The sequence below is a fragment of the Neopsephotus bourkii genome, unplaced genomic scaffold, assembly GCF_033783945.1.
Source record: "Neopsephotus bourkii isolate Nb327-2 ecotype Australia unplaced genomic scaffold, CSIRO-AGI_Nbou_v1 NB_962, whole genome shotgun sequence".
In the NCBI taxonomy this organism is placed as follows: domain Eukaryota; kingdom Metazoa; phylum Chordata; class Aves; order Psittaciformes; family Psittacidae; genus Neopsephotus; species Neopsephotus bourkii.
The window spans coordinates 3,017,072-3,027,906 of record NW_026901456.1 but is presented as its reverse complement, the minus strand read 5'-3'; the positions used below and the strand labels follow the sequence as shown (position 1 = coordinate 3,027,906).

Sequence of the window (10,835 nt, the reverse complement as noted above, 5' to 3'; positions counted from 1 at the left end):
GTTCAGTGCCAGAATGGCCAGGAGAGGAAAGGCAAACTGCAGAGCTGCCACCACCCTCATGCCACTGCAGCTCAATCTACAGCTCCCAAGTACTGTTTTTTCCCCTCAGGGAAAGGGAGGACACTGTAAAACCATCCTCCAAGCTGTAACGAGGCGAGGGTGGTGGTTATGGGTGTTACATGTGCAGCACCCCAATGCTGGAGAGGAAGGTGCAGTGATGCTTAGTTCTGCTGCAGCAGCTGAATCAGAGCACAAACTACATCATAGGAACAGAAGTTAACAGAGCCTGCAGCAAATCTAAGTAAGCTTAATGTGATTTTACAGTACTCTACTACCAAAAGCCATTTCACATGTAATATGCTACACTGGAATCTAGGCATCTAGACTACAGCCAACTGCTGTTATAGGTCTTCCTTAAAATTAGTAGCTTTCTCTAATACTTGGAAATAGATTTAAGGGCTACATATAAGGAAATAACAAAAGCTGGCACCAGTGTGCAGGAAATACACTGCTGCAGAGCTTTATGAAATTAAATACAGAATATGTGGCTATGTACACCCTTTTAAAGGGTGCCTGTTCCACACTAGGTATCTGCACTGCTTGGAGACTTGTTGGCTCCACCAACCCCTCCACACAGCCCACCACTACCCAGCACTGCCAGGGGCACAGACACACAAGGACACACACTGAAGCCAGATCACCTTATATGCTGCTCACAGCTTCCCCACCACAGGAGTACACACACTTCACAAGCACACTGGATTGTCCCAAGCAGAAATACCTTCTTGATGTGAAATGCAAAGCTGCAGTTGTCCTCAGGTACATAAAACCCCGGGGTTAACGCTGGCTGTCAGCACCTCCCTGGGAGCTGCTGGTGTTCAGCAGGTAACTATGGGCCTGCTTTTCCCTGTTAGCAAGTCAGTAGGTATAGCTGTGCTAGTTAGCTTTTCTTTTTTTACAGACAGCAAGACCAAGGTGTATTTGCCCAGAAAGTTTATTACACAAGTTCGAAACCTACAGATGCTGCAACTCTGCCAGGATGAAGTCCCAATGCAGATACAGTAACTCCTGCTCTTCAGTAACCTTGCCAAAGCTCCTAGGGCTAATCCTCCAAATCACACAGTACAGTGGAGGTTCTGGTGTTCACAACATGCCCACTACCACACACCTCCCATTTCAAAGAGCAGGAATTCCAGTGAGTCAATTTGTACTTAATGGTTACATCAGATGCTTCAGTAGAAAACTACAGAGACATTCCATCAGGGTCACTTTAATTGCAATATACATCATACAAAATTAAGTCAGTCTTCACCAGTTTAAGTGATACTCAGAATGCAAAGTAGTAATGATATTAAGTGATACATCTTTTGCATGAGAAAGGGCAAGTACAGCATTTGCAACGAAATACAGCCCATTCACCACTAACATCTGAAACATTTCAGGTACAACACTTAGCTCTTGGCTATTCCGATGACACCACAAGCTAAACGGGGTCCAGCATTTCCAGTCAATTTGCTCTCATTATCTCCCCCTCTACCCAGATCATCGCATTTTTCGTGGACCTGGAAGAGAATTGAAGATACCTTAGTTCATGTTACTGCAGAACTAATGAACATTTTTCACTACTTGCACTAGTACTAGCAGTGACAAGCAGTTTTGCCAGCTATCAGGGTGTTACAAAGGAGAAAAAGCCTATTGTAATTACTTATTCTTGAATGCCAAATTGATGCTCATGCCAAAAACCTAAGACTAGGCTTGCCTAAAAAGATGACTTGCCTTCAGCTGAATTTGTTTCAGGTGGAAGTCACCAAACCCCTGTATTTCAAAGAGCTAGCAGCAGCCCCAAAGCAAACCTGGATTTGACATTCACCTTCACAACACAAGGCCACATCACCCCACGTGCTGCACTCCAGAACCTCCCCTCCCCTCAGCCCTCACCTGCGTGATGCAGAAGCGAGCACAGCAGCAACCTCAGCACACACTGGCATCCAAACAGAAGCAAGACTGACAAAAACAAGCCAATGCACACAGCCTCTACCAGCCTCCTTCCCAGGAGGGCCATGGCACAAGTTACACCAGCAGTCACCAGACCAGGTTGTCCTGCTGGACCCTTGCCATGACTTTCAGTGACAGCACTTATGCCAGGGCCTCCCTCAAGTCAGACTGCTTTAGTCACAGCTGAAGAGGTGAAGTTAAATGGGGAGGAACAACTCTGGAGGCAGGCAGGAAGTTATGATCTCACAGCAGTGAAGTGCCACACTAACTAATCCACAGAGGACTTTCAGGCAAGGTTTTGAATAACTCCCTGCCTTGGAAATCTTGCAGTGCAAGTTCTGTAACATACACCAGGGAAACACCTCCAGCATCAAAAAGTCTCCATTTAATGTCAAGACTCCTCTACAGTTCCATAAAGCAGTAGGCAAATAAGTACCCAAGTAGTAAGCAAGTAGTGATACAAGTAGGCACCAAGACACTTACCACCATGGTACGTCCCACGATGCTATGTGGTCCACTAAGAGAAATGATGGAATCTTCTATTGCCACTTCTGCTACTCCTCCTTTAGCAGTCACATTGCCAAGGTCTCCCACATGCCTACACAAAGATGCAGAGAGACTCACTGAAAACTTCATTGAAGGCTTTTCTGCATGCTGGCCAGGACAACGCAATACCCATAGTTCTTACATTCAAATACTCCACCATCTTACCTTGAACAGTACTATGTCCTCACTTACCATCACCAGCCAAACTTTAACATTCCCAGGTGCAGGTTATACCTAGGACTAAATTTTAATTGTCCCTTGAAAATCAAGGAGTTTATAGCATACAGTTCATCAACTTTGGGGAAAGGAATGCCACCACTCCTGCATGTACAAGGCTTGGTGTAAGCACTGCCACTGGTCTTTAGAAATAAACCTCTTAAGAGCCCTTAATGTCTATCACAAATCAGCTATTCCACAAGCAGCTGCAGGCTTTAGGTTTAAACAGGACAGTAAAAGCAGTTGTCAAGTGACAGGTCAAAGTGGAGGCATCAAGTGCTAGCAGTTCTAATGAAGAGCAGTGATGACTGGCTGAGTTTGCTTCACATTTTCCCTACACACTTGGCATTATGCTCTACCACAGGTTTTTTATCAGCACTAGATCTCCACTGGGACTTCCTTTAAGAATTAAGCCTGAAGCAGTTCAGTTTTCACTGCACTTCAGGACATTCCAGTGTCTTATTTCCTACAGATTTGTGCCAAGCAAAGCACCCACTCAAATGGCAGGTTGGTGATGTTCTGCAAGATTCTTCTATCCAGATGCAGAACATGGAATACCAGCTTGTTTCCAACACTCCACAGGCCTGCAGGATGACCAGTTCAGACAGCTGCATGCTGACTGCCAGCTCCTTAAGACAGCATAGTACCAATTTGGTATTTGTAACCAAGACCTATAAAATCAGGCCAAGGGCAGTTTTCCCTTTAGTAATTTGCTTGCTTTAAGCTTCTGGGAAGCTTCAGTCCAATTGTTTGAACTCCACACTAGTAAAAAGCATGATCTAGTTCTCACACCCTCCTAATGAGCTCCCCAGCCCACAGCTGCCTGAGCAGGCAGGTTACACCAGAAGCAGCATTTGACACAGCAGAAGCCACAGTGTTCATGCAATTATGACCTTCAGCCCCAGGGCAGTTGGCTAGCACTGAAGTCCTCGAACACACCATTTTATGCTGCTATCATCCACACAGCTGGCCACCAGCCAGCTTCCTTGGTCTGGCATGCAACAGATAACTCCAGTATGAACTTACCAGTCACAGAAAGTGCAGTTATGGACATAAATTGAGCCTTTAAAGACCAATCACAATACCACACTGGTCTCAGTGCTAGTCCAGACTCCCCCTGTGCAAGACCAGCCTTTCACACTTGCTCCTAGCTCCAGTCACTACCACATTGGTCATCAGCAGCCCCTTCTAGTCTCCAAACCCACTGAGCATACTGTTTAAAACAGACACCAGGTCTCAAACATGTTAAGGGTTCCCTGAAGATAAATGGATTATGAAAACCGCCTCCAGGGGAAGAGCCTGGTCTCAGCTCCCACTGAGGTATAAGCATCAGACTCTGTACTGACAGGTTGCACAGCCTCAGGGGTACATACTGCAGGCAGTACAGCACCTAAGCTAACAGGCTAAGAACAGCCCAGCACACCCAATGAAAACCACCATGCCCAGGCACACACAGCTTTGTGTGCATCTTGCAGTTTCCCCTGCAGCCCCAGCACCTTCTACTGACGAACCGGATCCACCACATGACAAGCCTGCACACAAGCTCAGCAACTGAATTTAGTGCCCCCATTTCAGGGCCAGCTTTTGACAACAGAAGCAAATTGCCACTGATTACAGAAGGCTTTAACACATGAATGCCGTGCACTAACATGCTGGGGAACTTTTATATTGCCTCTTCTCCTCAAGCTACGACAAAACCAAGAATATATCCCAAAGACTACACTTTGCACATACTCTTGGAGCAAGGTACCTAACTAATCAGTGTAGATTTATCAGAGCCTTTGTCAAATGACCCTAGAAGTCCTGCAATATTCTTCTGGTATTGTCCTAGCATTGTTTATGAAGTGGCTTCCCAAGCACAATGTAGCACTTGGATGGCTGCTGCAGGGAACAGCCCAGGCACATTAAACTCACCTTTCTGCATCACTTGGTCCACCATGTTGCTTGCCTTCAGGATTGAAGTGAGGGCCTGCACTGGTACATCCTGAAACAGAACACAGGCACCAAAATTAGCTTTTTTGCAGTATCCAGTTTAAATCCGTTGCTCACACACTAATGTGTATAGCCAGAAGCCATGAAGTCACCCACTCCCCTGTTAGATGTTCTAAACCTCTAGAGGTGAGTAACCTACTACAGATTTATAAGTTCACTAAAGTAAGATTACTCCTTCTAGAACACTCAGGGCTCAGCTGAAAGCTTTCTTATTTATTAACATTAGGCTATCAAAGCATTTAGGTTAGTGCTTGATGTGTGAGATCCTGAACACCAGCCTAAACACATTCAAAGTATTAAATAGGATGTGTCCCTATTTCTTAACACAGATTTACAGTCATGAGACCCAAGTAGACTTCTAGCAGTTGCTGCTGCAACACTAGAAGAAACTCTTTAAACCTGAGCTATCACATAACAGATGTAACTCAAAAGCTGGAGTACACATCTTACCATTTGTATTGTCACCAAATTCATGGACATGGAAGCCATGGTCTCCATCAGCCAAGCCACTGATTTTTCCAGTAACTTTCACTGGTCCATTCCCCTTTAATAGAAAGGGTTTGTTATCAACAAACAGCTACAGCGTTAAATAGCCTTGTATCAAATGAAGCTTCTAGTCAACAGAAAGCACTAGGGACTTCTCTACAGATTCAGCTACAAAGATACTAACAATTACATTAACTGATTCTATATGCCAATACAGTATTTCACAGAATGCCTGCATTTATTTAGCTGCCTGACGTGTATTATGCAACAATAAACGAAAGGAATGCCTTTTATCACATTGTTTGCTTTTAAGAATAATCATGTACTTCCACTTGCAGGCACAAGTAACCCTGCACTCATTCCTCCTTTACAGATACAGTACTGCCCACATAAAACCCCAAATTCTCTACTAAGTATAAACGGATGTTAAACGACAGTATGAAGGAGCTCAGGCCACTTAGCAATTAGAGCTCCGTTAAGCCCCACTCTTAGCGTGTCAAAACAAGCTTTACAGTAGGACTAACGCCGGCTCCAGCACTTAGTCCAGCGGCACACCCCCGGGCAGGGTGGAAGCCAGCCATCCCCCTTCAGCCCTCCCTTTACGGTGCCCGGGTCGCCCAGCACCGGCCGGGCCCATCCCCCGGCGCACCCAGGGACTCGACAGCAGCGGTCCCTCCTAGCGCTGCAACGGTGCGGGGCCACAGCCCAGGCCAAGCCCGCCCAGCGCAGGTCCACCGGCGGGAAGGAGAAGGGGGGAGGGAGGAAGAACCGCGCCGCCCGCGCTGCATCGTGACTCAGCAGTACGGCCAAGACGAGCCCCCAGGGGAGGTGCAGAGCGACCGGGTCGCACCCGCCGCCGCCGCCAGCCCTTGCCTGCTGCTGGAAGTGGATGACGCCCTGCACGGGGCCGTCTCCCTTCATCACGCACACAGCCTTCAGCGTCGCCATGTTCCCGAAGCGGGCGGCACACAAAACAGACCCTCTACACCGTGCGCAAGAGCTATGGGTCCGCCCCCCACGCCGCCTTTATATAGGGCGGTGCGTCAGGACCTCGGCCAATCGAGGCACGCTCCCTGGCCTCTTTGCGCCATTATTACAACGGGCTCGGCCAATTGAGAGGGATGAGTCGCGACAGTGCGCAGGTGCGGGCCAATCGGCGTCACGCGCTTCTGAGCCAATGGTGGGTGAGCCCCACTCATTCGCCCGCCTCCGCGAATGGGGGCGTTGTGTAACGGAGCCTGTGGTGGGGGTGGTGGTGTCAGGGAAGGGGCAGCGGGAGCCAGTGCCGCCGCCGTAGGGGCACTTCCGAAGAGGGCTCTCCCTGGCCCGGGCAGGCTGGACCCCCCCGGGGGAGGAGGGGTCAGGCCCTGCGTTGTGGCTTGCTCCACGTTTTCTCTCGAGAGCCTGAGGGAATTTGCTGCTGCGTGTTACTTCGGCCCTGAGGAGACCTTGTGCTTTAAGCAACCTCACTTAAAAGCTTCCTCTCAAATCAGGCTTCAGTCCTCAGTTTTCTAATGTTATGAATCCCAGACATAAGCCCTTTATCTCTGGGAATGCCCTGAAGTACTGAGGTAGGAAGAAGCAGCAAACGTTTTTCGTCAGTGTCTTTGCATCTTTTGCCTTCCCCTGCGGGCCATTTTCTGGTATTCCTGTGACCGAGGTGTGTCACAACAAGAACTCCCTGAATCGCTTTGCATTTCAAAGCAGTTGCCCTGCCCGCCAGGTGTTCTATGCAGAAACCATCAACGTTATGATCTGAAGCTGGCGTTTGTTGCTCAGCTGCTGAGTTTATTCTTAGAGGCACCTTTGCGTGCAGGCTACCCACATTAGCAGGCTGGGGATGTAGTATGCAGCTTGGAGCTACGTTTAACATGGAAAGTGTCTTGACGTAGCCATGGATTGCTCCTTTTCTGAGGGATGTACAGGGGAGAGATGGCAGAGTAGATTCTTTACTGATAATGCTGGCAAACCTTGGACTCTGGTTAACACCAGACTTGGGGAGCGTACAGTTCTGCAGTTCTGTTCTAAGATCTGTGACCTTTGAATGTTTAAAGAATGAAAAAATGTATTTAATTAATTCCCTTTGCAAGCGCACATTGCTTGTTTTCCCGGTCTGTTATTGGTGGAGAAGTTAGAAGCACAAAACGATTTTACAGTACTTGGGACTTTATGTAACCTGTGTACATATATGACTGAGGTATAAACAACCTAAAGCCCAGGTGATTTTAAGTCATGTGGTTGTGAATGCCATAAGGTCAGGGAAGGAGGTACAGGGTTTGTTTCACACACCATAGCTTGGGGGATGGGTCATGACATGACTGAAACAAATAGGAATTTATTTGCTTGAATGCTGTATTTCTTTGCATGAGAAACAAAGAGTGGGGAAAAAACCCTCACATAAATACATGGAAACTATTTGAAAGACAGATAAATATTTGTAGTTTAATCCCTGAAAGAAGCCGAGGGAGAAGGAAAGCTGGGCAGCTTCCTGTCTAGGAAAACATCTTGGCGTTGTGAGTTGAACTCCCTAGAGCTTCCTTCCTAATATGCCTGGAGCGAAGAGACTGTAAATTACCTATGAGCAAATACGTCTGTGCTTATGGAACAACATGCAGCAGCACCCTGAGTGCTTGCTAGATCAAGAGGAAAGATTCCAGTGCTCCCAAGGTGAATCTTATTTGATTTAAAATGGCTTGTAAACTTGGAAGGATAGTACTGACTCATTTTGTTTTCAGTCATCTTTGGCTTCCCATATCGCTGTCTCTACTTGTCAGTGCCCTTTCATAAAGAGGGACCTCTTGAGTGTTGCATTATAGTGTTTTATTTTTTGGCCCATCTCCAGACCTGCCTGTGTTTGTGTCAGACAGGTTTATTCCTTCCTCCCTGGAAATAAGTTTGAGATCTGCCCTTTTTCATGCCTCTACATGAATGCTGGACAAATAAATGAATTAGAGCCAGATGCATCAGGCTCCTTAATATGTGAAGTGGAATAATGTAAGGTAATGATTTTGGAGGTTTATCACGTTAGGCTTCAGTGTCAGGTTACTTGTGAAGGTGCCCTGATGTGGTACCCTGAAGCTGATGGGGTAAGAAACAGCAGGGTGAAGAGGTCAGCTGTAGGAGGCTAAAGGAGAGATGTGAATTTCAAGGACTAATATGTAAGAGTTTGCATGGTGCATGGAGAAAGAGGTCAGTAATCTTATATGGGTCTTGGCTTAGAGTGTTTTCTATTATTCTTCTCTTTCACAAGTATGACAGAAATACAAAAGGATTAGTTTACGGGGTACTATTTCACATAAGTCTTATACAAGAAGCCAGGGAAAGGCTTTTGTTCTGTTTTCTTCCACATACTTCTTTGTAACTCATTTATTTTCTTAAATCTCACCAGTAAGTGAAAAAATCCACCCCAACGAAGCTGAACAGGGTGGTTGGTAGCAATACCTTATTTTATTATGTAGAGCGTCAGAGTCAAAGCAGAGAGGAAAACAGAAAAAAATGCAAGGTGTAATTACAAACTTCAATAGTAAGAACTACAGCAGGGCAGAGAACCTGGCAGGTATGAGGAAGAGTGGCACCTCTTGCAACCCTGGCACCTCTCGTTTGATATCCCCCTTCACCCCATATCCTGGTTCTGCCATCCCAACTTGGAAGAAGCCTAGAACTTGGGCCCTGTTGCAGCTTTAGAGGTAAACTGATGGTGAAGTGGGTTGATCTGAAGCCCAGAGTGTTGAAGCAAGTACAGGAGGGGCAAACTTGAGGCTGGGTGGACACACAGCATTGTCTGTCTTCCCTGTTCTGTAGTTGCCTGCAAAGCACGCACATCCCTTGTAGCACGGGAGTGAAGCAGCTTTTAGTATGGAGCAAAAGGGGTGCTCTTACTGCATAAGGGTAGACACACAGGGGTCACCGAAGAACACAGGTTCAAGACAGTCTTGGTTATTTCCTAATTTGCCAGCTTAAGGGGGCAGATGAAATAATGACAGTGTGATGTAGGTCAACAGAAATCTAATCTGTGCAGAGAGAAGCTAATAAACTTAAGCAAAATGTGTGAAAGTAAAAATCCCAAACCCTTATGTACTGAAAAATATGGCATATATCAAGCATAAAGGCCATGCAGTGCATTAACATGCTTTCTGATTGAGGTTGTGTATGGATTAAAAGAGAGGGAATTTTGAGGGTTGTGGTTCCCATAGCAACCATACCTCTGGCGCCTTGTGCAAATACATAGCATTTTGTACTTGTGGTGACTTATGGAAAAGTACACAGTGAAACTAAGGCTGCAGTGGTAAACATCCATCACTCCAGATTGCCTGAGTTTGTGTGCATAGGTGCTCACTCCTCAAGATCACTGTCCATAAATCTGCATGAATGTAATTTTTTATGTTTGTACTCTTACATTAAGAAAAGCAAATGGAAATAATACGAATTTTGAATAATAATCCTTCCTATAGGCCTGTTACAACCTTGGATGCATGTGTGTGGAGGGGAGGCTGCTGGTGAGGTAAGTACTGGTGTGCTCATCACAGCATGCAAGACAGCAGACAGCTGTCCCTCCTTTGCAAGCTGGTGTTCTAGTGACTGAGAATCCCAGCAGGGCTGGATCAGCAGTCCTTCCTCCTGCTCCTGGAGCACATCTTCGGCTGTTCTTAACCCATTTTTCCAGCTCAGCATCTGGGTGTTCTACATGTACCTCCTTTTAAACTAGCATTGCTCCATCAGCCTCAGGGCATACACTCCCCACCTGCAGCAGTTTATTTGTGCACTTGGGTGACAGGCAGAGAGGCACAGCTGCAACCAGCAGCCACAGAACATGGCAAACCTAGTCTGCACCCCTCCTGCGGCAGCTCCCCACAGCCCCCACCTCCTGCCGCTTCTGGGGAAGCTGGGCAGAAGGGCTGGGGCAAGCCCTGGTGCTGCCTGCTGCAGCTGGACTCACCGGAGCAAACATGAAGCCCAGAGGGTTTGGGTTTCTGCTCCCAGGGGAGCTCAGGGCTGTCGGCATGGCCAGTGAAGGGCAGACCAAAGTCCCAATGAGTCCTCCACCCTGTTTCTGGTGTTGAGTAGCTCTTGGGGCTGCACCAGCAGAGCTCCCTGGCGTGAGGCCAGGCTCTTGGCCAGCCCTATGCTAAGCGCAAGAGCAGCTCGAGCTTGGCATTGTGGCCAGCACTTATCGGGCACTGGCACTGGCAGGAAGAAAATGGGTGCACGCATGTTTAAAGGTACTCAGTGGTGCAGGGAGCAGAGCCGGGATGACAGAGCAAAGCACACTTTGGGTAACTGGGGATTGAAGTTGTTGTGGAAAAGGGAAAACATTACCTTTGAAACCGGTCCAAGACAGGTTTGTGCAGAAAGCTTATCTGAAAGATTTTTTCAAATCAGAGAATCTGAAAACATTTATGCATTCAGGAATGGGGTTGGTTTTGTCCACTGAAGGGCATCCAAATGAATGCAAGCAAAACATTGTGTGTTTATAAATATGTATTAGGAAAATATGTTTAAAATATCAACTAGGACAAAACTAGAAAAAGTTTAAAGAAAGCCTTTTCATATATATAGATGTTCATATATAATAACCTAATAAGGATTTAATTCACAGCAGA

The 10,835-nt window shown here is 46.7% G+C and overlaps 1 protein-coding gene across 1 annotated transcript; it reads right to left on the bottom strand.

Moving 5' to 3' along the window:
* Positions 1-976: 976 nt before the first annotated feature.
* On the bottom strand, positions 977-6,218 carry SOD1 (superoxide dismutase 1). The gene is made up of 5 exons (XM_061359113.1): positions 6,109-6,218; positions 5,200-5,293; positions 4,672-4,741; positions 2,479-2,593; positions 977-1,562 (listed from the first exon to the last, which is right to left on the bottom strand). The coding sequence occupies exons 1-5, from the start codon at positions 6,181-6,183 to the stop codon at positions 1,452-1,454; spliced, it is 465 nt and encodes a 154-aa protein (XP_061215097.1). The 5' UTR covers positions 6,184-6,218; the 3' UTR covers positions 977-1,451.
* Positions 6,219-10,835: the final 4,617 nt, after the last annotated feature.

Excerpts from the sequence above, each read along its gene's own strand:
- SOD1 (XM_061359113.1), bottom strand. The coding sequence starts at position 6,183 with ATGGCGACGCTGAAGGCTGTGTGCGTGATGAAGGGAGACGGCCCCGTG. Across the intron at positions 4,742-5,199 it reads ATTTGGTGACAATACAAATG|GATGTACCAGTGCAGGCCCT; the intron begins GTAAGATGTGTA and ends GTTCTGTTTCAG. Across the intron at positions 2,594-4,671 it reads GGACCAAGTGATGCAGAAAG|GCATGTGGGAGACCTTGGCA; the intron begins GTGAGTTTAATG and ends ATCTTTGTGTAG.